The 27,123-nt window shown below is 38.9% G+C and overlaps 1 protein-coding gene across 1 annotated transcript in view; it reads right to left on the reverse strand.

Annotated features, from left to right (window-relative positions):
- LOC148308196 (uncharacterized) overlaps window positions 1–23,975 on the reverse strand; it is a 35,999-nt gene extending 12,024 nt beyond the window's left edge. Inside the window, exons 1-3 of the mRNA XM_088262142.1 lie at window positions 23,472–23,975; window positions 12,395–12,697; window positions 3,314–3,374 (exon numbers count right to left, since the gene is read on the reverse strand). Coding sequence (XP_088118268.1) covers window positions 3,314–3,374; window positions 12,395–12,697; window positions 23,472–23,522 — 415 coding nt within the window. The 5' untranslated portion in view covers window positions 23,523–23,975. The remainder of the gene's footprint in view (window positions 1–3,313; window positions 3,375–12,394; window positions 12,698–23,471) is intronic.
- Between the last annotated feature and the right edge of the window lie 3,148 nt (window positions 23,976–27,123).

Genomic DNA, 27,123 nt, shown 5'->3' on the forward strand with positions numbered 1-27,123 from the left:
TGTACTGCAGGTATAAAGAAAGAAATCTAGTGAGCAAACGTCATATTTTGAACACGCTAAAGAATATAGACATAAGAATAATATTACTAAAAATAACACATTACTTGTGCTTGGTACATACATATATGGAGAGCATGTAACTATTCTATTTTTGTAAAGTGGGTCTATATGCGGCAAGTTTAAGTCCAATAGCGGGACATCTGAGGCAAGAGCACGAGATATTACAACACCCTCTTCCTGTGTGTTTAATTAATATGATAAGCTACTTATGATCACAAAGATCGGAGGAAAACCACATGTGACTACCTAATCTCAGTATAAACAAGAGGATGCAGCAAGGTTTCTCCAGGAAGACGTGGTGACAGATGACATCCACGTGTCTTTTTGTAAGGAGTTAGTAAGGAAACGTTTCCTAAAAATACTCTTTAACATATAATAAATATATCGACGGAAATAAAGAGATGAAGCTTTTAAAATATATCGATTATGTATTTATAGCGTGAATAGTCACAGCCTACGATTAAAACCGGCTAAGTTTGGAATCGTATCTTATTTTCACTCACGCGAAGTATGATTTGATTTCGATAAATTATTAATAAAAGCTTAAAATATGAGGTTAACGGGCTCCGCGGTTTGGGCAAGTCGATCGCGAAATTGTGCCAAAAAACGAACGGAAAACTTAATAGGCAATTTGAAAGTAAAATAACTCGAGACGTTTCGGTCAGTTAGCGATAATAATTGCGAGTCGGTTTCGACCAGAGGTCTCGGGTTCGACACCCATGCGTACATCACGGCCCGCTGTGGTGATGGAGAAAACCAAAAAACCGGGAACGAAAAACGAAAAAAAAACTCAAATCGACAAATGTAGAAAAAGCAATCCCAATAATAAGAAACCGCAAATCGAAACGAATGGTGAACGGAGATGGCCGAAGAGCGGGCTCAGACTGACACGCACTAGTAAGTGATGTAATGGCTGCACACAGATATTAGGGGCACACAATAGGTTACCCAGATCATCCAATTAATAGAGAAAGAGAGAAGTATTAATCCCTATTTATAACAGAAAGTGGAACAGCCATGATTAGTAAGTGAATAAATCGGAATTTCACGCGGTAGAGAAAATATTGCAGATCAACCATGAATCATTTATTTTTTTAAGAAAAATTATTAAGACTGTTTGTGGAGGTCCTCAATATTGAACAAAAAAAATATTTTAAATGCAATTCCGTTCTTTTTACTGTATTCTACCGAAATCTTAATTTAAGTTGCTACAAAACGTGACCGATACTGTGTTATACCAATATGAAATCATTAAATCGCACCAAAACTAAGCAATTATAGAAGCTGGAATTCCTGATTTCATAAAATCATATATAATGGAAATGTAACGTTTTTGTTAGGACCTAAACATTTGTGTTGGTTCGCTGGTACAGCCCTAAGCAGCAAGGCTTTCCGTCTCTCGCACATGGAACGGGTTTGTCCGATTGTCATACGCGGTGTGTCTCGTCATAAATAAGTTGATATCGGCAACCTGTCGCGGCCTGTGCCCGGCCTATAAACACTGCGCAGCGTGCTACGTGTTGCTGATACTGCATTGCCCAATGTACGCTCGGAGCTGACACATTTGAAAGTGTACGAGAGATTTTATTGAGATAATTGCCGTACTCGCAATGTGCGAAGATACCGTCTGCAGTAGGCGAATCAATGCGCTAGATAAAGGTATGTAAATAGATTCAAACAAATGGCAAATAGCTGACGCAAACAGGATATGCGATGATAGTGATCCCATTACGCGGTTCGAAACTAAAAACGAAGGAGCCAAGGACTATTGCTACTCTACAGCCGAGGCCTATTACTCGAAGGCTCGCATAGGTAATGCGCGGCTCTCTCTAACATATACCAGGACGAGAGGAGTTTCAATGCATATCGGTATAGAGTTCGAAGCAGCAGCGTGCAGCGAACGGATTCAATCTGGACAACGGATGAATACCTAATGCGAGACACACTGGCAACCGTGTGACCAATGTGAACCGTCACCAATATGTACGATACACGACAAGACACCCTGTGAAAGGACACGGCTAGCGAGAAATGAATGCCAAAACGTTATTCCAATGAATGGCTGTGACGTAACAACAACATCGAATTCAATATGCTGAGCCAGCCCATCCGTCATTCTTTAAATATTTAATATTATATATTTAATTAGTTTTCATAAATATATCCCATTACAGCGAAGGTAGACTGCAGGGGTCTCGTGTATTTTGAATTACTTAACGTCCAAGTGACTCTGAAATCTAGCTACGGCTTATGCAACATCACTTATCATGGCCCTACTTGGGCTTCAACATAATAAGTTTTATAGCCTATGCATACTTGTGAGTGCATTTACACTTTGCGTTTAAAGTTACTATAATTTCATATAATTCATGAGTGAAAATTGAGTTCAACTACCCAAATCAAAAACGCAAGGAGTAATATTGTGTATCTTATAAGTATTCTTATCATTTATATATACAAGTATTTATTTGTATTTTATGTGTCGAATCCCTTAATTTTTTTTGGCTAAAGGACGTTTCCCCATAAAATGGCGTACGATCCAGCTCGATTTTACACAACTACTATATACATAGTTGACTGAAGGAAACGTCCGACTCATTCAGGAATCGCTTCCGATTGAAATGCCCTGCGGTTTTATAGAATACCGTCCGTCTAACGAGCGAACATACAATGTCACCGGGGTGTACTCGAATTCCCCATCAGCTGCGGGTGTTTTTAATTTGAGTTTGCTTTTAGTACCTGTACGAATATATATGCGTAAATAGAATAGCATGGGGAAGGGAATTGAAACTAGTGCGAGAGAACTCGAGTTTGTATTATATATCAAATAATGCATAATTGCGTAACTGTATCTGTGTGCACTAGACCAGCAATAAGCAATAGGTGTTCAAGTTTATAGGAATTTGAAAGTATACAAAGCATATTAACACGGAACGTGAAAGATCCAGGGTATACACGCTAAGCGTAGAGTGGCTGTAATTCTCCCAATATTATTAATGGCTTTTCGGAGATTCCTTTATTAATTGGCGTGATATAAAAACACATATTATAATACGTCTACCCCGCAGTAATTAAAGCCGGGCCAAGAATTTAATAAGAATCTTATAAGATAATCCGAGCGGAGAATTTTAATTGAGAGCGCATTCGATAGGAGCTATGATCCCTCGAGGAAGAGGAGTAACGCCTCACTAAAAAAACTCCAATAAATACTTAACCTCAAATAAATTCAAACTAAAAAAAAATCTGGACTTACCACCGGATCGTGAGGTCTCATTGGAGTCGTGCCAGGCCTCGACGATGAGAGAGAATGTGCCCTGTGGAAGAGAAAACGAGACATCAGATTAAATATTCCGGAGGAAAGAACAGTGCGGAACTAGTAGGTTATCGGGGTTAAGAAATGTCTGCGCAGCGCTTGGCTCGGCACTCGCAATCGCTTATGATGATCGATCGTGGATGTACCGACCGTCGGCGGACAAACTGGTCTGTCCAACGTCAGGGTGTCCGAGTCCGCGACAGTACCCTGCACTCTGGGGTGAATTTACTTGTAAAGTGTACAGTCAGCGATTCATTTGGAATTCATCCCTTCTTTACAGAACAATTCATTAGATACCAATGGATATTATAATGTGGTATCGCAGCCAGTCCGAACCATTTGGACAATCTCCATTCTTAGACTACTATAGTCACCTACCTGAGACGGACACGACCGGCCCGACAATGTTTAGGCAAACAAGAAACAAAACTCGAGATCTTTTCGAGAGACAACATCAATATTGACACACATCGTAGAGTGGACGGATAAATAGGATGGACCGAGAGGAACGAGCCTTTAATATGTTTTCTCAAGTGGTCTTCGGTTTGTTTAAAATAATTTGTTTGCCGACTGCTTTTTAGTTGCGCGGTTCAAAGCGGACACGTATGATGTGTAAGAAGAAAAAAATACATCCTCATTAGAAACCATTTCGTGAATCGCCTAATGAAATAACAAAAAAATATATTAATTTATTCACAGATACATACGTACATAAATTAAGATAAGGCGGAGGTGTTGGCGAAACAACGTGTAATCCAAGGGTGTCGAACAAGACAAATAATAAACGGAATTTTCGCAGGTCGCTTTCCATTTTAACGTTCGAGGTAGGACGCGCCTTGCATTGACAACTTGCTTTATCATTGTTATGTAGGGAACGTCTATTCTGCGAATCACCCGACAGTTAAGTGTTTGGTGTATCATTTGGGTGAATGTCCAGTTGAAAATTAGGACGACTATTTCGAGGACAAATATCGATGTATTTATATACTGCACATCTGTAGGATGGTATAACAAAGTCAAAAACGCGAATATCTACTTGTTTTTAGTTTGTGTTTGGTAGGTAAGTGGTACAAGACTTGATGTAGAAAAAAACATCTTATGAACGTAAAATTTATTTAAAAAAACTACATTGCCTACGATAGCAGACCTATCAGAAGAATTAAGCTCGGGTAGTTAAAAAAATGCGTCCGTTTAAACTCGTTTCCGTTCGTACACGACTCGGAAAGGTTTGTCAATCGCTTTGATAGGCAAAAATGTGCAGCGAGACACGGGGTTACCTAAAATCTGGTCTATACGAAGCCAGTCCATCGGCAACGACCCAAAAGGGTCACACGAAAGTCTGCAAACGTCTGCTAAACGATTTTGACCACTCGTTAACTTTTACCGAGCGGTCGAACTCGCACATCGGCGGTTGGCGGTTCACAGCCAGAAGGATGGTTCTTTTAAAAAGCCGTGGTGTATTCAAAGCAGCGCGCTCCTACGCGATCGGAATGCGCGCGGCCGTTCCCACCGGCGAATTTTAGCCGTACGAAATTTCAATTGGAATTAATACGTTAATCGAATATGGGGGACGCATTCCGCGCCCGTGGCAGCTTCCCACGATAGCTGACATCGCGAGCCGGGGACTGTCCGTCCGTGGGGTGGCTGCCAGCGGCTAGTGGGTGGTGCTACACCAGCTCTGACCTACTAACTTGCCGCTCCATCTTCGTGCGGGACTTTAAGGGTTGGATTTTTTAATTTGGGAATTTTACGGAATAGTTACATCAATCCACCCATTCACACACATACTCGTAAATGAGTTACGCAAAATGAGTACTTGTACTATTCTAATTACAAAACTCCATATTTGTAAATTTGTGAAAATACCTGGAAGAGGGACGGGAGGGAGGAAAATGAGAAAAGGGAAAAGTTCAAGTCGAAGACATTATTATTATAAGCGCAAAAGCACGGGACTATTGAGCAATTGCTACTAAGTAGCAAGTGTGTATGTACTTTGTTAGACATATGCATGCTCATTTCGAGTATGCTCAAAGATTATTCGACTTTCGAGCATACTACCTGTAGCGCGGGTGGAATGGGCGTGCTCCGAGATCGTCTGAACAGGTTAGCTTATGAGCATGCTAGTATCGATGGCTAGTATACAGCTAGAGAGCGTGCTCGTCTAAAGCATATCTATCTTTGCATTTATTTAGGCCGAAGAGAGTACGCGCCAGTATCTGTTTCCGTAACATCCCGGCTTTGAAAAAAATATATAATTAGACGTACTTTACTCCGTTGTTACCGAAGCCTGGGAAAAAGTTTTCTGAATGCCATTGAATATCGACAATATTTATTGTTCGGTGACCTTCCTATATTTTCATTAATAAAAAGCACGAAATGAAAGGAATCGTTAATGCCGGTCGCGAGCCGTGTGAACCTATTCACGACCGGGCCGAGCCAGTCGCGGAGTATCGAACAATTCGCAGACGCACCGGTATACGTATCGGTGAGCGCATCTAGCCGAGAAACGCCATGGAGCCGTGGAAACGCAATTTAAATGAGACAATGCAATAAAAGTGCACCGTACAATACGTTTTGTCGGCCGATAATGCTAATAATGCCATGTTTAAAAACACTAACGGAGCCATACGTATTGTCCGTTCCGAATGGCTGACTCATAACGAGTATAATATCATTCCAAACAAAGACAAACGGTTTTTTTTGTGACATTTTAAGCAAATGATATATGGTGTCGTAAAATTGTCAGTGGAGGCTGAGGCAATTTATAACTAATTAAACGTTTTCGAATAAAATAAAAACGTCCCGATGACACGGCGCGGAGGTATGTCGGAATATTTCCTTTGGGAAGATAAATAGTGAGATCTCGGAATATTTAACGAATACAGAAGATACGACCGCATGTAAAAAGCGCGCTTGTCAAAAAGGAATGAGAAATAAAAAATACCGAATGGACGATCCTATCTCGGTACAAGATCTGAAATTCTCCGCGGAGATGCATCTCGCTGTAGCGACAGGTGGAGTAAGGAGGGTGGCTGGACCGCTTACACCTTACAGACTTTACAGCATCCCATCAAACCGGTCTCGAGAAGTGTGACTGTCCTAACAGAACTAAGGAGCTCGCTAAATCTCCTCTCCCTATGTGATGATACTCCCATAACAATAATGGCATCCTTCTCACCATTAGACGTACAAATTATTAAAGATTAATATTATAATTATAAATAGAATATGTGAAAACCGACACTTTTGTCCGTGGCATGGGAACAGGATGCAACAATTAGCACTCGGTTCTCTTGTTACTAGGATGGACCTACATACGTACAAGAACGACACGACACATGCATAAAATGAGAGCTAATCTCGAATTGATGCGGTCATCTGACGAATACTCGGGGAACGTAGGTCATACCGATTATTTACTAAGCGTTTGAATTATTGTTACGATCGAAGCATGGGCCTTCTGTAGTAGAAACTCGAGTGCTTCGACCGAAACGGATAATCCCCAACCTCCGCCGGTGCTGTCTTCCTATCCATAAACCCATCTGGAACGAGAACACATGGCTAGTCTCGTCGGTATAATGTATGCCACGATGATTATTTTCTCTTTCCCCGTAATGACTGTAATTGATCGAAGGAAATTCGGAACACATTTTCATTAAAGTTAATTATTATTGCGAAACACAAAATCTTGAGGGGAAAATTGTCAATCAATTACCTCAGTTAAAATAGAAACGCCCGTTGAGATTTTTTACAGCCCGACGTAAATTAACGATTTGATAGAGCGAGTAATCGATTGGCACAAATCATCATTAGGAAAATTGAACGAGATAAAGAGACGCCTGCGATTGTATAACATCGCTACCTGGAATTCAATAAACCGAGACGAATCGCTAATTCGGAACTGAGAAACGCCTCGAATTGTCTCCGAAATTAAGCGGAGGAATGTCAGTTGTTGCGAGTGAATGCAGAAGCACACTGAAATTGGACGATGATTTACGGCAGTCATATAATCATTAAGTTTCAACATCTTTATGAGTGGTCATTGTCACTTTTTGTGGAGATTAACTTTTCCGTTTTCATACAGCCATCGTCACTCTATTATCCGGGGCGAATAAAGCAAAATAGCTACTGATCTCGCACAAAGGGCTTTTTAATGTATTATTTATTATTTTACGAGCTGCCCGTACCGGAATGAGTCACCGTGAAAGAGGTGTTGTAAAAATATCATCGAGTATCGCTGACTAGAGAATGTGGACTATAGTCAGGAGCCGGGTACGGCAATAAAAGGTCCCGAGCGGTCGTAAATCTACGCGACAGTTCCGGGTAAACGGAATACACGACGCAGGACAACATGATCGATAGAGCTCACCGATTCTAAGGCTCGCAAAAAACAATGGGAAATCTGCCGGTAACACGAAAAGTGAGTTAAAACGATTATTGTGCGCAGTAGCAGGGAGCTGAGCGAAACGGAAACAAAAGACAAATTGTGGACAAACACATTTAATGTCTCTGTCACGACCCGAAGGACGTGTTGCAGATTTAAAGAAGCGACTCGACGCAACAGCTGACCGGAAAAGGCCCATTGCTTTAATTCCCCGTTCTTTAGACAGATGGTTTGTCCTGTCTCGCTATTAATTGATCGACAGCAATTAAGCAGTCAAGACGTCTTAGGCCCGACAGCGGCCCGTACAATTAAGGTTGTCGTGAGCGAGAGGTCAAAAACGAACCGAACGTTATAATTCCGAGACAGCTGCTTCTCGCCGGATTTGCGACAGATACTTGTAAAGAGATTTTGGCTGACTTAACATACATTCAATTACGCAATGAATTACGTATAGACGAGACGTCTTTTTAAATCCTCGGACAAGTTCAAACATCATAAAGAGATTCCATGTTTAGCGCGCTATTTTCTCATTTTGGTACTCGGTCGATTATTTATAGCGATCAATTGTATCGGTCGACATTTGAAAGCCCATTTGACACGGCGCCAAGCGGAGCGGAGATCTCACCGTACTGCCGGTGGTCTTACCGAGGATCAAGCTCGTAGTATTTAATGAATCGGAATAAAGCTTTCGATGTTTAGTGTTTTCGCTCAATTTAAAACTAATCGAGTACGGAAGGCTAGCGATTATAAGCCCTCGAATCGCAAGGCCATTTCGATATCAATTTGTTAGGTTTTTAATCTAAAGATGTGGAGATGACGTCTGTAGCAAAACCCCGGTCGTGAGGTGTGGACGATGGAGGATTAGTACCGCACGTCCGCCGGACAATGAGTTCGGATCCCGGCGGCGTCATTCCCTGGTTGTGTGAAACCGTGAACGTTCGATATTCATCCCGTTAGTAAACCGCGCGACAGACCGTGTGAAACTGGCTTTAGTGTCAAACCGAGGGAAAAATGTAAACAATTCATCAATCGGGACACATCCAGTAATTTAAATACGGGACTGGATACCGAACGATTGGACTTTAAAAAACTGTCTGTAATTTATGTCGCGACTCTGTAATTAATCTCATTTAAAAACCATAAAACAAACTGTAGACATGAATGGGTTTGGTGAACTAGAAAACTACAACCTCCGTTCATAAATACGATAGTATATTTCACGTGTTTTCGAGTTGTGCAAAAAAACTCCCACTACTAGCGTATACTATACAATTACTGGCTACCGTATTGGTCATTAATCTCTATTCGGCAAGCTCTCCCACACGTCTAGTGTTTCAAAGGAAATCTCAGTAGGGGAAAATATCATCCGATGCACATTTATTTAGGCGGATATACCATTTCCGAATGTTTGCCAAGGAACATTGAACAAATATTAAAGAAATGGAGAAAAAACTCCAAGAGGAAGATACTATTTCAAGTGGCAAATATGCTTCATCCTTCAGAGTTTACATTGTAAATTGCTACTTTACTGGGGATACGAGAAGTTAGGGTGTTTCCAAGTTATATTATTGAACCAAAACACTAGACAATACAATGATTAGAGATTTAATACAAGCGTATTTAGGGCTCACTGTGTCAAACAATATACGAATGTGGAATTTCATTTTCCCGGATTGGGTGTTGCGATAGCTAAAAATACAATTTACAAGAATTTAAGGAAATTCTAACACGCAACGGTCTACCGACACGAAACGTAGAAACAGTATTGACCACGTACACGATAAGTGTGTCATTACAATGTGGATTATGGGAGAAAAGAATATTACATTCGCATTAAAATTATATAGAGCAAGACTGTAATTATGGCGATGGTTTACGTTTATAGCATCTTTCGCTTAATGATCCGGTTTAATACCTAATGCCTTCGGACCGAAATTAAGTGCCAGTTAATCGGAGGCAGGTAATTATGATTGCCACAATGGTGAGATGCCGTTAGATGCGCGAGTGTGTGTGTGCACAATGACTTCTGCTATTCATTTAGCATCCATACAACCGGAGTGAACTCTTAACCGATAAATTACCAACCAACAATGAGGGATCATCATCGCGAACGGCGAAATGAATAATTACCCCGTGAAAAGTTTTACTAGAAGACTCGCATCTGTTTACAGAGAGAAGGTTAACTAAACGTCCAACGATTAGGTACTGCTCACTTCCGTAGGTAAAAATGGTAATAAACATTAACATTTTGATTTTATCCTAAGATTCAGAGAATTGCGTAAAACCGGACAAAAATTGTCAACAGTAGAAAGTTTTTCTGAATTCAGATTTATACTAATGTATTTTATTTATTGTTTCGGCATTTACTTCGTGGTAAGACATTTCATTCAAACCCTTATCCGCACCCTATGGTGCATAGAGCACTGCATCATATAAACGCAGTTTTATCTTGATCATTCACACACGAAGGAAAGGTGATCAGCCCTCCGCTTCAGGTACCAGCCCAGGGTTATATTAAATAAATATTACAGTGAAAAAATCACTAATATTTATTTGACCCCCCCTGGGAATCGAAACCGGGACTTCCAGTTTGGTAGCCGAGCGTGCTGACCATTACAGTATGGAGGCGGATAAGACATGTTGAAATTATTAAAGAAAACACATGACAACTAGTTTCGGAAGATAAGCTTCCATCTTCAGGTCTAAACGTAATCTGATTTTTATACTAATGTACTTTAAAAAGTGGTGTTTATGATTTGAATAATTCGTTTTAGGCACCATTGTTCAATGGAAATGTATGGGTGCTCTGCAACTGCGAATGCAACAGTTGCACGCGGATTTATACCTTATGGCTAAACAAATTTGACAGGTTAATCCTTTTCCTGACAACATGGTCCCGGTGAAGCCCGAAGACATAGTTCCGCCTGACATCTGCCGAGCGAGTTGTGAAAAAAATACACGGTTTAAAATTCAACGTTATTCGTCAAATCGTGAGTCTAAGAAGACGACGAAACAGTGAATCGTAACGTAATGAATTAAAAATTGATATCTTTAAGCTTTTATTGGCGACCATAAATATTGATTGGGCAATCCAATGATCGAATTTCACTTATTTATTTGTACAATTCAGACGATGGTTAGTCAAAATAATAAAATGGAAACTAACCGCGATTTCACAATGCTCTAGTTGTATAAGATTATTTATTTATTTATTATTTAGTTACGTTGAATACAGTATATCAGACAAATGTGGAGATCCTCAGCAAAAAGTTACATTTCGAATATTGCACGAAAAATTCTTTAAATACCAATCTGTTCTGTTTACTGTATTGTATAGAAATCTTAATTAAAGTGACTTAAAACGTGACCAATCCTGTGTTAAGTCAATATGAAATCATTAAATTGCACCAAAAAGTAACAATTTTACAAGCTAGAATTCCTGATTACTTAAAATAATTTATAATGGACGTTTTGGTGAGGACCTCCACAAATAATAAGTCGCTTTATAAATATAATTTTTTGACATCTCATCAAAGATGAACAAGAATATGAAAGTCTGGGCATTTACGGGGCTGACGACCGTCATAGGCTGGTTTAAGTGATCACTTTAAACATGTGTAACATTCACCGATTCTGCCCATTATTGACAACCACACTAGTCAAATTCTTAATCGCTTTATAAATGTTCTTTAAAATTTTCCATTGCATCTATATTTTATTTCGTGGAGTTGTCACTAATTAGGGTGTTCGCATTTAAAAAAAGTGCAGGAAGCAGTTGTTTTGTAGAAATCCTATCGAGGAAGTGCAGTTACGATTGGCTGGAGGTGTTTTTTCAAAGTCCAGAACGGTACGGTAAGGATCCGTCAGCCAAGACGGGACGGGAGCCATCTGTCACATGTCACGGTACCTACTCGCTTCGAGCCAAGAACTTAGGAAGGGATGGTTTGCCTCAGGTAAACAACTAACTCTTCTGTGAAAACCATCTGTTATCGCTGTCAATACAAAATCGGTGTAATAATTTAAGTAAATTGCGCATAACGATTACACGCTGATCTGTGTATTTAGTTTTATAATACATATTGATTCAATAAAATGTATTATATTATAGAAATATTATAGCAAACAAAAACCTATCAGCGATAGCTAAACTACGAAGTCCTGGTTTCAAGCCTAATGTATTGAAGTGAGGCATTGGAGTAGACTGAATGCAGTCGAAAGGCGATCGGATTTGTAGCAAAACGATATTATAATAGTTGTTCGAATAGTGATATAATGAAATAATGCAAAGATGCGATAGGCATTATAAAATTACGAGAGGTGTGTTGAGATAGTTTGGATATGTGGAACGAATGGGTGAGGAAAAAAAGGTAAAAATATTTATGAGGCGAATGATGCTGGAAAAAGGAGCAGAAGAAGAACGAGGTAAACTAAGCATGATGATGTATGTCAAATACTAATAGTTGAATAATCGGCGGGTATGTATTAGAAGATGCATGAATTTGGAAAGACAGTGGTGTGGCGTTATATACTCTCTGCCTAACATGAATGCGGAAGAGGTGAAGAACGTTTGGAAAGACAGAGTAGTGTGGCGCTCTATTCTCTCAGCCTACTGTAAGTTAGTTAGGTGGGTAACTTACCGGCCAGGCGAAGTCGAAGGGGAACCGGATGGGGTTGACGAAGCCCTCTCGGCCGGAGTCGGAGATGTTGACCGAGTTGTCGCCGAGCACGGGCGTGGTGACGTCGCCGAAGGTGCATGGCGACGTGGGGTCGATGTTGGCCTGGTAGTGCTTGAGGCAGACGCGGAAGCGCGTGCGGCAGGGCGCGGGGCACGGCGCGCCGGGCGGCGCGCGCCCGCCCGAGCAGCACGCGCCCCCGCGCCCCCTGCCCAGCGCGTTCGTGAACGTCTTCAGTCGCAGCTCGAACAGCCCCGAGCCGGACACCTGGAACCAAACGACAACGACATTAATATCAAAAATATGTATAAGTGATTTTTACTTTCATATTTATTTATATAACCCTGAACTGATACGAATTAAAGCGAAGGACTAATCACCTTGCCTTCACGTAATTAATGATAAAGATACTGTGTCGATACGATGCAGTGGCCCATGCACCATCGGGTGCAGATGAGGATTTGAAAAATAAGAAGAAAACAAATTACAGCAAAAAAAAACAATAAAATTCGTAACAATTGTTTCGCCTTGTTAGAGGACATTCAAACTATTGTGAAGATTAAATGGACTCCATTTAGTTCAATCATTAAAAATATAAACTAAATATAAAAGTACTATTCATAAATGGATAATGGATAATGGAAATGGGCAGATCTCAAATAGATCACATCATTCAGCCATGTCGTATTTGAATGCATAAATTATTTTCTTACATAATAATTTTATAAATAAATTTTGTAAAATTATCCCTCGGTAAAGGAAACTATTATTTGTAATTATGTATTAATAAAATAAAGAAATAAATGAATATACATACAAGGAGTAGGAAAAGGTAACATCCGGACAAGTGAATAATTTATGAATAGTCGAAGACGATATCTGATCATCACGAATAATCGACCGCCTAAAATAAAATGCAAACACAAGGTCAACGAGTCTAGCGGGCGTGAGGCAGTCAAAATTGCTTAACAAACAGCGGAAAAGTTTCCCAGAATTCCGATGGCGGTAATTATTCATTCCTCATATCCCACATCAACTGTTCCGACCCCAAAAAATGTACAAAAACGGTTCGGCGAGCCGATCGATGGTACCGGCGATGACCGACACATTTCGTATAACATAATATCCAAATTATTCTTCACTAATCCGCGCAGCACCTATACTCCACTTCGTTTCGTACCCTTTATGTAGTTTTCGCGGCTAGACTGGGCATTCGAGTATTCAAGACGAGTTTTCTCATGAATCACAAAAGAAACAAGTTTTTTTGTGGGTCGAGATGAACGCTTAATTTAGCTATCTGCGAATTGAGTAATTACTAATCAAAGAATGTATTTATATATTATAGTATAATTCAAACGGAAGAACTTATATATTATTTATCATTCTTTATAGGACACGGTCTCCCCAAAGTTTACAAATCTCGTTTTATTCAACGTTATTTATTATACGGCCGCTTTTGGTTTAGTCATAAAACGCGAACTCACCGAGGTTTATTTGAAGTGGTGGAAAAAACTGGGAGTTTTATGAATTCACACATTCCCTTCCATATAGTATTCGACACATTGTGTAAGGTAGACTTGTGCACACATCCGTCCAAAACAGAACACCCCCACGAGAGAAGCAAACAAGATAGCGCAGAAGGCAAAACGGCTGACTCTAAACAAACTAAACAGACTCGGTTCCACACATAGTAATTCTGTTCAGACAGAGAGAATATAGAGTACGGAGAGCTTGCGTAACTGTTGCGAAGTTGTACGCACAATTTGGAATGTCTACCGAGTAGGAAAAACATACCCGGTGGGTAGTTTTAACATTAGGGATGAATGTGGTGTTTACCCAAGTGTAAAGAGCAAGTGGTGAAACATGGGGGTGAGTTATAGGGTGGCGCGGGGTTAATCAAACACCATTGTTGGTTTGTTCCAAAGTATATTGACAGTTGGTTGATAGCGCAGGGCCCTCTAGTATGACGATGTGCTCTATGCATACGATAACACATTCATTCACTCATGAATCGCGATACAATACTACGTATGCTAAAATAAAATCGTTTTACAGAAGAAGCGAGCTGAGAAAATGCGCGATGATGCCAATTTGGTACATCGTAAACACTTTTTTATGACTTTTTTTAGTTATCTAATACTTGTAAGACTGCTTTTAACGCTATATTCTAAAATACCAATAGTTACTCGGTAAAGATTTTTTTTCTCGATAAATAGCATTCACATTTTAAAGAGAAACTGTTTTATTTTAGTTGTGTAGAATTAAGCAGCTACGTACATAAATTATAAAGAATATGGGTTACCCGATCGATAGCTGATCAAAATGGAAACCACTGAAACACTACACCTTCCTGTATGGTAGTACAATGGATAAACTACAATTTACCCCATTGTTTACTTATCCCACCCTTGTAACGCGTATACGGTACATGCATGGATATTAAACATTTATCAAACACCGAGACATAAATAAAAACTGTATTACTTAAAGATATACGTCATATAAAGTTGTTATAACAACTTGTAACTTAGTATTAATTCTATGCGTGCCAGGTCATATCGTACGTCATGTTATTATTTCGTGACAGAAATATTCCACCATCCTTAGGGACTCATTACAACCAACTGCCGCTATGCATGGACATACAATAGAGTGAATTGTGTAATAGAGGCGCATTTTGATGGCAATTTTCGAAGTCGTACATTAGAATCCAGAATAAATTGCGACCGGTGATGTCAGTTGAATTCTTCTGCAAATTTTCGTCTGCGCTGTAAATTCTATTCAGACAACCGTGAAACGTTCTCATTCGAAACCTTAAAATTCCGCGATAGGTAGGTACTCCCGTGTCTGAGTCACCGCGCCGTGCAAATCTGTTGTAGAGGACGAACTAATACACAAGTATAGCTGCACGACACTGCGCTAGAGAGCCACAATGTCGGTGCATTACACTAAGTGCGGGTACTGCTGTGAGCGAGGAGACCTTAAGGTCTAGATACAAGTTCTATATCTGAGTAAATGAGCATCCATCATGCATCGTTTCACCGCACATTCGTCTGAGAGATTATCAAGTTTATCGAAATTATTTATTGGGCCGCGTACGGCGGAAGTTGAAGCGCAAAACGCCGGATATTGATTGCTGACGAAGCGGGGATTAAAAGGCGATTTGTCGTATCCGCCCATCGATATTATAATCGGGATCAGTCTAGTCCTCGCGACGTCTTCCCACGGTGCATGTGTCGAGATGACACGGCTGAAGTCATTTAAAAACGAAAGTGTTGCCTTCATTGAAAATCAACTAAATAAATCTGCAATCGGCCCACTATACCGCGAGCTACCGTATAAAAATGTAGCAAATTAAGACATAAATGCATTAGCCTTTAAACAAGCTTCTAACCTTATGTTTTTTTTCTAATATGCCTAATTACTATACCTTTTATTGTTTATATTTTACATTTTCCCTGTGTTTTGTCAGTCTTGCTAACCTTAATCCCATGTCCCAAAATGAGTAATGGAAATTACTCAAAGTATGTGACTTATGTATGTTATATGTTTAAATAAATAACCTCAATAAAAGATGATATAACCCTCTGTTATGCTAGTAAAAATGTTAAGTTATATTGAAGAATGAAAAGAAGTACACCTGTGTTTGAACAAATAAACGTTGCAATGTCAGATAAAACTCCAGCGCGAAATAAACTTGACAGAATTGATATACCTGTCAAATCACGATGTAGTACCTAGAAATATAATCTATTCACGAACGATCGGACAGCAAACAAGAACATCTCTGACTCGAGTACATTATTTATAGGTCATATCTATGCGGTGCTTCGATTTGATTCGCAATACACATGACCCGGAGTGTTTGTTTGAATAATGAGCGTCGTCATAACGGGAAAGTCTAGGAAGGTCCGCGCCGGACAGCGGTAGTCGCAGCTCCGTTCGAGGGGACGCCGAGTGCTGGACTAAAATACTTCTGGATTTTCGGTGAAAATAAAAACAATCGGAAGTACCTACCTACCGACGGTTTCTCGACTCCAGAGTAAATTTAGATTGGGTATACACTTCAAAATGCGTAACTTATTATAGGATAAAAATGTATTCGCTAGAAATAGTTCGTTGGAGCGAACGCGACGATACCGAGAGGCGCCGGAAACATAGCATAGTACATATATTACTTTGGACTTCTTTTAAAGCATGCGCGTTACGTAAATGTAGGAAAGTAAAATTCAATGTCAGCGAAAAATAAAACGAGAAATATAAACACGTTTAAAGTAAAGAATAGACGTAGGAGTGTTTGTACAGATATACCGAGATACGAACATTTTATTTGATCAAATGGCTGGATGAGATTGACGGAAATCGCCTGGTTGTTCGAGGCGTAAGTATTTAAACATTTGTCAGTCCTCCTTAACAGTGCCGGCGGTTAGCTCTGAATAGTCCATTACGACAGTCGCGTTATTGTTCCAGAATAGTTAGGGGCCGAGCGGAGTTCCCACGGCGCCGAACTCGGAATCCGCGCCCATTCAGATACCGGTGGCGAAAAACAAAGCTCCGATTAAAGAGGTAATCGGTCACAGAGAACAATAACCGAGTCTAATTGCGGATCGACCATTCATTCGGGGGTACGAGACTCGCAGAAGCGCGCCTTCAGTCGAGCGATTACGCGTAAAGTACACAAAGACTGAAGCGATTAATTAAAAGGAACCGGCGGACCGGCATTGTAAGGCACAGGTGAGGCGGCCGCGGCCGGTTAGACAATGGGGCGTTAAGTGAGCAGGAGGCAGGCCGGGTACTGGCGGTGGGCCAGAGGACATCCGAGACTTGCATCACTCCCGGTTGAATAATAAACCATTATGCATTACTTCCGATAGTACGGGCGAGCGAAGCAAAGCTTTCCCAAAATGGCGAAAATCCTCAGTAAGGCACGCGTCGATGTCTCTGTTACTGTTAGCAAATATCTCATGAAGAGCGGAGCGTGAACTGGGCATAATTTAATTTATCCCGAGCACTAAATACTCGGAATCGCTCACATCGCCGGCGCTATAGAGAGAGACTCGGCGCGGGAAATAAAGAAAACGTAAATATTTATCGCGGAACGGAGAATATACTCGGATGCGTGAAGAAAAACTGACGTAGTAAGTTCGCTTGTTTATGCTGAAACGCGGAGAAAATTTATACCAAAGTTACTCATCGACTTGAATGAAATAGAAGGTCGATCAACCTGCCGATGTTACAAATTCGAGAGAGTAAAAACACTTTCGATGACTCGGATACATGTAATGGACATTAAATTGTATCTTCAGATTCGGCAACACGAGATAAATACTCGTAATTTACAAACACGCGCCTTCAATTAAACATCGACAAATATTTAGATATTCGGAAGGTCACGGAGAAATGTTCATATCTAAATCGAGAAAATATATAGCAATAGTTAGTTTCATTACAACGAAAGTAGAATATCACGAAACGAAGATTTTAAAATTGCACAACACACATCCAGTTCGTGCAGAATCCTACAGGAAAGAGGAAAAAACCAAGACCGCGACAAAACCGGAATGGAAGCATCTCACTCATTGAATCACGAGTCAGTACCTGAATCGCTTGTATAATCCTCAGTACCGAGAGGACTGGGTACTTCATCGGGATGGGAGGTGCATTTATCGCCAGAGAATAGGAACGAGCGAAACAAAAAGTGGTCTTCACTTCCGATGGCCGAGGAATGCATAAGGGGAAGGATGCGTCTTGCAAGGGCTGGACCGTACCACGGAAGACGGGATAAGAGAGAGAGTGTAATTGCGAGTATAATTAACAGTCGTGTACGATATTTCGGAATAATGAAACGCGGTAATGAAGGATATTTTTAAAAATACGTAAAAGGATTCCGTATTTGAATGGAATGACACAGACATTCAAGATCCCATTCGACAATAACAAATAACATAAACACATTCCATTAACCGGATGATCGGTAATCGCTTCGAGTGATGTTAAGTGATATAATTATGGTAAGTGGGTAGTGTTTCGAATCACGGAAAGTAAGTACACCGTACAATAGAGTAGTCAGTCAGGTAGTTTTAGAAAAATAACCCGGGGCTAAGTACATTAAATAGCGCTTCCTAATATGCCCGGGCGCCTTTGGCGGCCGAGGACGGAACAAACGGTCCGTCAAGTGGACCAGCTCTAATCCTCGGGACACACAGAGTTCGGATTAGTGGGATCCGTTGGAGCGCCCTAAGTAATCCGCTTGTCACGAAACCGACTCATTATGGGACATTCGGAATCTAGACCACACTGCCGAACATCGCTCGCCAGCGCTAACAATCGTAATTCCAGACCCACCGTTGCATAAAGATAACCGCAAAAGGCGGCAATTATTTTCTCGCTATCGTAATTATTCTCGTTAGCGTACATAGGTAAATAATCTCGGAACAAATCTCCGGGAGGAACATCGACGTAATGGCAGATATATCTTCGCCAATCGTATCAAAAATAGCGAATCGGCATAAACAGAACATCGGAATAATCCGAATCTAAATTGAGAATCTCCAAAACGCCGGTCCGGCACGCATGGGAAGATGGAGATAGGAAGACCACATCGGACATCGCGATAAAGAGGCGTTATTTCACGTCTGGGGCCCGCGGCTGTAGGAGGCCTACATAGGAGGTATATGGACGAGCACGTAACGGTGTCGGGGGAGCGAGCGACACGAGACCACCTCGCTCGGGCGGTAGTAGGGTAGGATTGCTGTTCTAAACGGGGGGCGAAGAAAATACCAGTTTTTACGAACTCGAATAATGATGTTCGATGGCTTCGTAACGCAAATAGAAATGAATCAAGACAGACGAAACGAGTATTGAGGTATCAGAATAATAACACCTATAAGTTGTAAAACAATGAGTGCGCGGAGGGGAGAATTGGCGTTCCTCGGTCCTTCGCTTATCGGAGAAATAAAACAGGACGGTGAAATTGCGAACGCAGCGCGAATCTTTCGCACGGGGATCGTGCGTGTCAAGAGGCCGTAATTTAAATTCCGTTAATTGATTGAAAAAAAGAAACAAATAAACGGCAATAAATGGCGGGGTTTGGACCGTTTCATTCCGAGGGATTCCTTAATTTATAGTCTCCGCTCGCGGTAACTCCACACCGAAAAGGGTCTCTCTCTCCGGCTCCGGTGGAAATACGGCGTGTATTTATCCGAGATGTCTCGCGATAATATATTTGGTCAATAATTTATCGTCTCATTTCCATTCGTTCGGCGCGGATAAATCTCGACGCCGGTATGAGTAACACACTAAACGACAAGTGGCCATCGCGACGCATGTTGCTAAACGTAAAATCAAAATAAACGCACGAATTTAACGTTGATTCTCAAACGTTGAGTGACGTGAAACGCAAACAAGAAATCGCGGTCGACTAACTAGATCGTATAACTTTAATAGGATAACGTCAGTCTGATATGATTACACGAATCTTTCTTCGATTGAAGTCACAAAGAGAAACGAAGGATATAATATTATGAGAAGCGGGAATGTGAACAGGCAGCTGTCACATACGATCCAATGACGAATTAATTATAACAGAGCTTCGACAGGATACAAAAACTAGAGATAAACTCGAAGAATTTCAACCAATAATATATTTAATACGTAAATACCATTGCGATAGACAACATATTAAAAACAAACACGTACATGAATCAAAATCTTTTATTCATCACGAGTTATGGGGAAACATAAAGATTTATTTTCTCATTTAAAGTTACGGGAGGCAATCACTAAACTTCAGGATGATGAACATGTTTCACAATTACGTATTTATAATACAACGCTTATTCTTAAAGCGTTGAAAATGTTTACAATCAAAATTATCGAGGTTAGATAACAAATTTAAACTAGTACTTGGTAGTCATTGATAAACGAAGGTGCGAAGCACCGTCTAAATGAGTTAAGTGGCCATTTGATCGAACAGGGAAATCAGGGAGCAAACAAAGAGATAAATCTCCCCAGATCTCGGGGGACATTCGAGCTTTACACACAGCAAATGCAAGAAATGCTCCTACTAAGTACAAAAAGCTCCGAGAGCCGCGAATCTTCGAGGGAGATGAACACAGCTTACGCGCGTCGGACGGAATAACGCGAGATGCATCTATCTCTTTTCTAGGCGACACTTCGCCGGAAGATAGAGCGAGTAAAAATCGATTCGATAAAGCTCGAAATGCTTTTCCGTTCGGTATGAATAACCAGTCGGCAGCATGCCGGACGATCCGGCAGCGGAATACAATTTTCGGGCGAGTTGCGGACATCGCTGCATCTTGCTCCGTCTCCCGCTCGGATGCAGGCGCGGGAGAGAGACGGCCCCGGCCGATGGATCCGCGCGAGGACTGTGGTCGGATGAGCAGCGAGCGTGGGAAAGTGATGATCGTGTAGAGACACACACAGGCGCGATCGCACACCTTGCACCAACACACGCAGACACCACAGGTAAAGAGGAATAAAGTCGACATAAATCTGTGCACGGCACTTGTCAGAGCGTGTAAGCGCGATACTTATTCGTGAATTGTACAAAAAAACGAGTAATCCTAATTCTCATAAGCGCAGACGGTTTCAATACACTATTACAGTCTGATAAAGCAAGCTAGATGAAAAAAACATAGAATTTCATAAAACTTTTTAATTTACGTTGCAACACTTCACTAACACTGTTTAAATAAATAAATACTGCTTGTTTCAATATTTCAGGAGGGTTGTTTGAAAACGCAAAAAAAATCACATCCATATTTTTTTTACTTAAGTTTTTCTTAATAAACACCAATAAATAGTGGTATTTATCAAGTAAAACTTAAATTAAACATGGATAGATATTACCACAAAGTAACAGCCGAATTAATCACAGAAACATTCATTTTGCCTACCATGATAACACCATTATTATTTGTATAATTCAGTAAAATTCTGCTTATTTTGTACATAAAAAAAAATTATGTAAAATGTTACATAGAATTCGGGTGACAAATGTTATGTAGTAATCAGGTTTTTTTGTTGAAAACCCTTGAAATTAAAAAAAACGTTTTGTTTACTTTTGAAACACGATATCAGGATCATCAGGTATTTTCAGAAATTCACAAATGTGGAATTCTGTAACTGTAATAGTACAAGTACTTATTTTGTGTAACTTATTTATGTGAATGACTTGATTGATGTAACTATTCTATAAAATAATCAAATAATTAAAAAAAAATCAAATCCAAATATCAAAATCGTAAAAATGCAGATGTCCCAACATGCGTAAGGACCGTGTACGTTACGCCGAAAACGTAATAATTCAATCACGACATACTACAGATGAAAAAATAAATAAATATTGATTCAAAGTGTTTACATCGTTTTGCCTCGGGGCAGTTCTCAGTGACGGAGGTAGCAACAGTAAGCAGTCGTGGTTGGTCTGTTTTTTATTTTATTTTTCTCCATCGCTCCCAAAGATGTTCCTTCTCATTCAGTCCCATTCCTCACAAACACAGATAAACACAAATTCGGTGTTTGCGCCCATTAATTTCAATAAGAATATAGGGGTAAAAAAACGTGTAGTTGAACAAACGAATCTGAATGTAGAAGAGACAAATTAATTGATCGATTATTTCTGACGGCTCTCGATACGAATTATCTTTTAAGAGATTTATTATAAACGAAGAGCTGATTTTAGTGCCATTTAAATTAATTTAAAAACCAATAAATTTGAAATAAAAGGTTCCCGATGTTGATTGTTAGAGAAATAAAAATTGTGGATAGATAGATAACTATGTACTGAGTATATGGTATGCATTATCTTAACAAAAATAATATCCTCTTAAATAATTTATTTTATTTCAATTCAAGATGGAAACACGCTTGGGTCTATTCGCAAAAAGTCGTTTGATTAAAAATGTAAATAAATATTGACGAATTCACTGTTTTATAATATTTAATCGCGAATAATATAAATACATGCATTTTTGACATAGATTATTAAGAAATAAACTAAAGTGATGAGCTTTTTAGGGATAATTTTACAATCGAATACGATTTATTTATTTTTAATTTAGTAAAACTGAAATAAAAAAATGGATGGACATTACTAGGATGTGACTGCTGAATCAATTTATGAAAAGATTTATTTTAAATATTTATTATGTGTTTTAAATTATTTTACTTCTGTAGTTTTAATCTATGAAAATCGTAATAAAATAATCGTAAAAACTATTTATTTTTGAAATGTTCGACTGAAAAAAGTAAGGCAAATCATATAATAATTTTAGTAAACATTAAAAAACTTAATCGAATGTAACCATGTAGCGTAATTCCTCGCTCAAAGACGATTGAAAAATTACAACAAAAAATGGATGGTGTCTTTAAAACTTTTCTAAGGTGTCTTTTATGGTAAATAATTTATTCATTTGATTGTGTCTTAAATCGTCTTTGGATATTTGCGAAAGTTTGAAACGAAAATCAAAAACGATATTTTTGCCTTTTCTATCGATATGATCTAACACGGTCAGCATTATTATCAGGGATACCAATTTAAAAAAAAACGGAAATCGTTAAAAGTCTATGTTTTTTTAACGCGTGCATTTTTTACTTTTTCAATAGAAATCTAACTGCCTTTGATGAATTAAAATGTGTCTACATTGTAATATATGCTATGTACGAACGTACAAATAATCACGTAAAACTTTTAAAGTGTCATAACTTTGCTCATTTCATTCAAAAATCTTTATAATAAAAAAATAACCAAATGAAAAAATATTTTTACATTTGTTAAGTTTTTTGAAGTTTGTACGTATGCATGGTTACCGTAGAGATACTATATACAGAAGACTTGGGGAGAATTTGGAATTTCAAAGTATCGAAACAAAGTTTGAATTGACGACTAAAAGTTTTAGATTGATCACAGATCAAAGTTAGGTGTCTCGCAAACTTTGGAGGAGTATGCGAAAGTTTGTCCGCGTTAGTTAAGACAAGTTAGGGAGGTTGGCCGGTTGGAGATGAAGATGGAAGGTACCTGAAGTGCATAGCAGCAGATGAGAGCGAGGCCGAGGAGCCAGGTGGCCATCGTCTATCCCTGATGTTACCTCTTCCAAGATCGCGCCATACGCGACCGGAAGGGCCGCGAATCGGACACCGGTTCACAAACAGTCAACACTAAACAAAAACACAAGTCGATGAATGACAAACTCAAAATTAAAAAAAACAACAGAAAACTCGATGTGTCACACTCTCGCAGGTTCTGAAAAACACTGTATTTAGCGAGTTATGATTTACGATATACACACGCGAAAATTCCGAATATTGTTGTTATCCATTTAGGGCACATACGAACACGATGCAAGTCGAAAACGCCACATATATTTCACAGTACACTGAATTAAAACATGTAGCGGGTAGTTTAAAAAAATGCGTAATTATCGATTAGATAAATCGGTGCGAAGCGATCAGTCCCGTTTCGCAAAACAATCACACACGTTTCGTGAGTAAAGGACCGCTGCGACAACCGACCGAACATATCCCAAACGTGGCTAGCGATAGACTGACGCGCTAACTTCACGGTGCTCGGTTCCCGAAGACGGATAGCGAACCTGGCGGCAAGAGACCGAACTAGTCGTCTGTTTTTTTGTTCCATAGATGGTACCCAAATCCGCTGCATAAATACAGGCGCCATACAAAATGCACAACTTTAAAAAAACACGCAAGTTAACAGGAAAAAATCGGATCAAATTTTTCACTGCTGTTTGATAAAAAAAATATGCATCACTAATATAATTTACATATTTTTACGATAATTATTACACGACAAAGACTACAATGACTGTGAAACAGCTATATATTGTTGGTAGGTTTATGCATTTTATATATATATATATATATATATATATATATATATATATATATATATATATATATATATATATATATATATATATATATATATATATATATATATATATATACACAAACACATACACACATATATATATATATATATATATATATATATATATATATATATATATATATATATATATATATATATATATATATATATATATATATATATATATATATACACAAACACATACACACATATATATATATATATATATATATATATATATATATATATATATATATATATATATATATATATATATATATATATATATATATATATATTATATGTATTTTGAAATTATTAGTTAATGAACGAAGCAGTGTAAACAATTTTTACGTTTGACGTTTTTAACGTAAGTGACATTTAATAATTGAATTAAAAAGAAACAAAAAAATTAATATTGGAGCCAATGTCCTTAAAGAGAAAATAATGATTTTAAGTAAATCGTTTCGTCACTATACTTTCGTGTATGGGTCAATTGTTTTTGACCGAGTAAGTTGGCAGGTGACGTGTTGTGCAGCTGCGTTCCTGTGTATGTACCTACCTACAGCGCCACAAACTACGATCCCGAAGGCAGGAGGTGTATAGGCCGGTACAATCGCGTGGTTTGTGTAATATCCACTATTAAACCTGGCGACTTCTGGGTTTCCAATTTCGTATGTTGTGCACTTTGGCGCCCTTTTGCGGCGAATTGCGCGCGTAAATGTATGAATGATTGACAGCAAATATAGCGGGAGATGGCCACCATAGAAATCGTAAAAATAAGTTAGGTAGGCACCCGCATTCGCTTTGAATTTTTTTTTATTTACTTACAAAGACAATGAGCGGGTTTATTGTTTGTGCATTTTACTAATTTGGAATATTAAAGTAAAGTCCTTATGAAGTGATCTAGAGAATGCCACAGCTTTGCATTAATGCGTTATTGTACATTAATAGATAGCGGTGGTCTTCATTCCATCAATTTCATTTAAATTGTTTACATAATTACATAACAAAGTCAACAAGATACCAACGCGTTTCCTAATAAATCACGAATTTTAGATCGAGACATATTGGTCACTAATGAGCATCTGTCCGCCTCCGTAGCGTAATGGTCAGCACGCTCCGTACCGTACTGGAGGTTCCGGGTTCGATTCCCAGGGGGGGTCAAATAAATATAAGTGATTTTTTCACTCTTATTTTTATTCAATATTACCTTGGACTGGTACCGGAAGCGGAGGGCTGATCACCTTTCCTTCATGTGTTAACGATCGAGATAACACTGCGTTTATATGATGCAGTGTCCTATGCACCATTGGGATGCGGATAAGGGTTTGAATGAAAATGAGCATATAATTTATACAATTTTAACAAAGACAAAATTAGGTGTAGGTACATAAATTGTAGGATGTATGTTTTTGAATCCAATATGTAAATTGGTAATTTTTTTCATATCCTTTACATAGATTCTACAGAAAAGCATGGATTTGAAGCCTCGCGTGCAAATTCTACGTCGAATGTTTGTTAATATTGTCATAATTAGATATGTGTCAAGAGGTTAGACATATTTAAGACTTAAGGTCGACATCGATTAGGTCAAATTATGACATCGATCCCGTTTGCCGTATCCAGGGGATTTTGTTTGAGCTTACTAAGAAAATCTTCCATTACAAGAATGAAGCGTAAGTACCTACCTACCTGGTAAGAAACGTTTATTTATTTTATTTAATTAGGCACGCACACTTTTGATCACCCTGAAAATTGAATTAAAAATATTCTAGAACTCATTACTACGACCTTGATATTATTTAAAAAGTGCCGGACGTAAATGACATAAATACCTGACAGAAGGCTTATTAATATTACGAAGGGTTGACACAACCTTGTCACAGTCTGGTAGGTACCTACATACTCTAGCTATAATAGTGTCGGTCAGTCCTGCGATAGAGCTGAACGGACATTTACCTATATAGTGTGTACATAAATATTCCGAATAAGTATGTTTTTAAAATACAGTGTAACCTTTCATTACGAGCACCTCGCATAACGAGTAATTTGCATAAAGAGCGAAAAATTCGCATGAGTTACAGAAAAAGGGTAAGTCCCTTTTTCGCGACATTCACTTAAAAATAAATGTTTCTGTTAACGAATGTTTCGCCTAACGAATAAGATTCTGGAACGAATTATGCTCGTTACGAGAGGTTCCTCTGTACTTGACAGTAGTCAGGTCAGGAGTCGGAATAATCGGAGGGAAGATGAGAGATGCAAGAAGAGGTGAAGATCGTTTGCAAAGACAGATTAGTGAGGCGGTCCATTCTCATTGTTAATTCATTAATTGGTATAAATATTTTATTATTAGGGAAGTAAAAGTTTAAAAAGCAATGTGTGTCTTATAGTAATTCATATTTGTATGGCGAAATTTGCACATTTTAATGTAACATATTTACACAAGAAACAGATATACTAAAATCTCAGTGAGTGGTTATATACTAAGATTAGTGAAGTGTTTCATACGTTTAGGTACCATATCGGAGGTCGTAATATTTATTAGTGATTTTTCACTCTAATATTTATGTATTAAATATTTACTCTAGACTGGGCCCTGAAGTTCAAGATACCTTGCCTTCATGTATGTAACGATCAAGCTAAACTATATCGAAATGATATAGTGCCCTTTGCACTATTGGGTGGAATCATAGTTGGAAGAAGAAGAAGATGATATTTACGGATCCATCGTATTTTGGTTTTAAATAAGACTGTATTAAAAGTTGAAAAACCATGACAC

The sequence above is a fragment of the Brachycentrus maculatus genome, unplaced genomic scaffold, assembly GCF_059751285.1.
Source record: "Brachycentrus maculatus isolate JH-2025_06_01 unplaced genomic scaffold, ASM5975128v1 h1tg000173l, whole genome shotgun sequence".
In the NCBI taxonomy this organism is placed as follows: domain Eukaryota; kingdom Metazoa; phylum Arthropoda; class Insecta; order Trichoptera; family Brachycentridae; genus Brachycentrus; species Brachycentrus maculatus.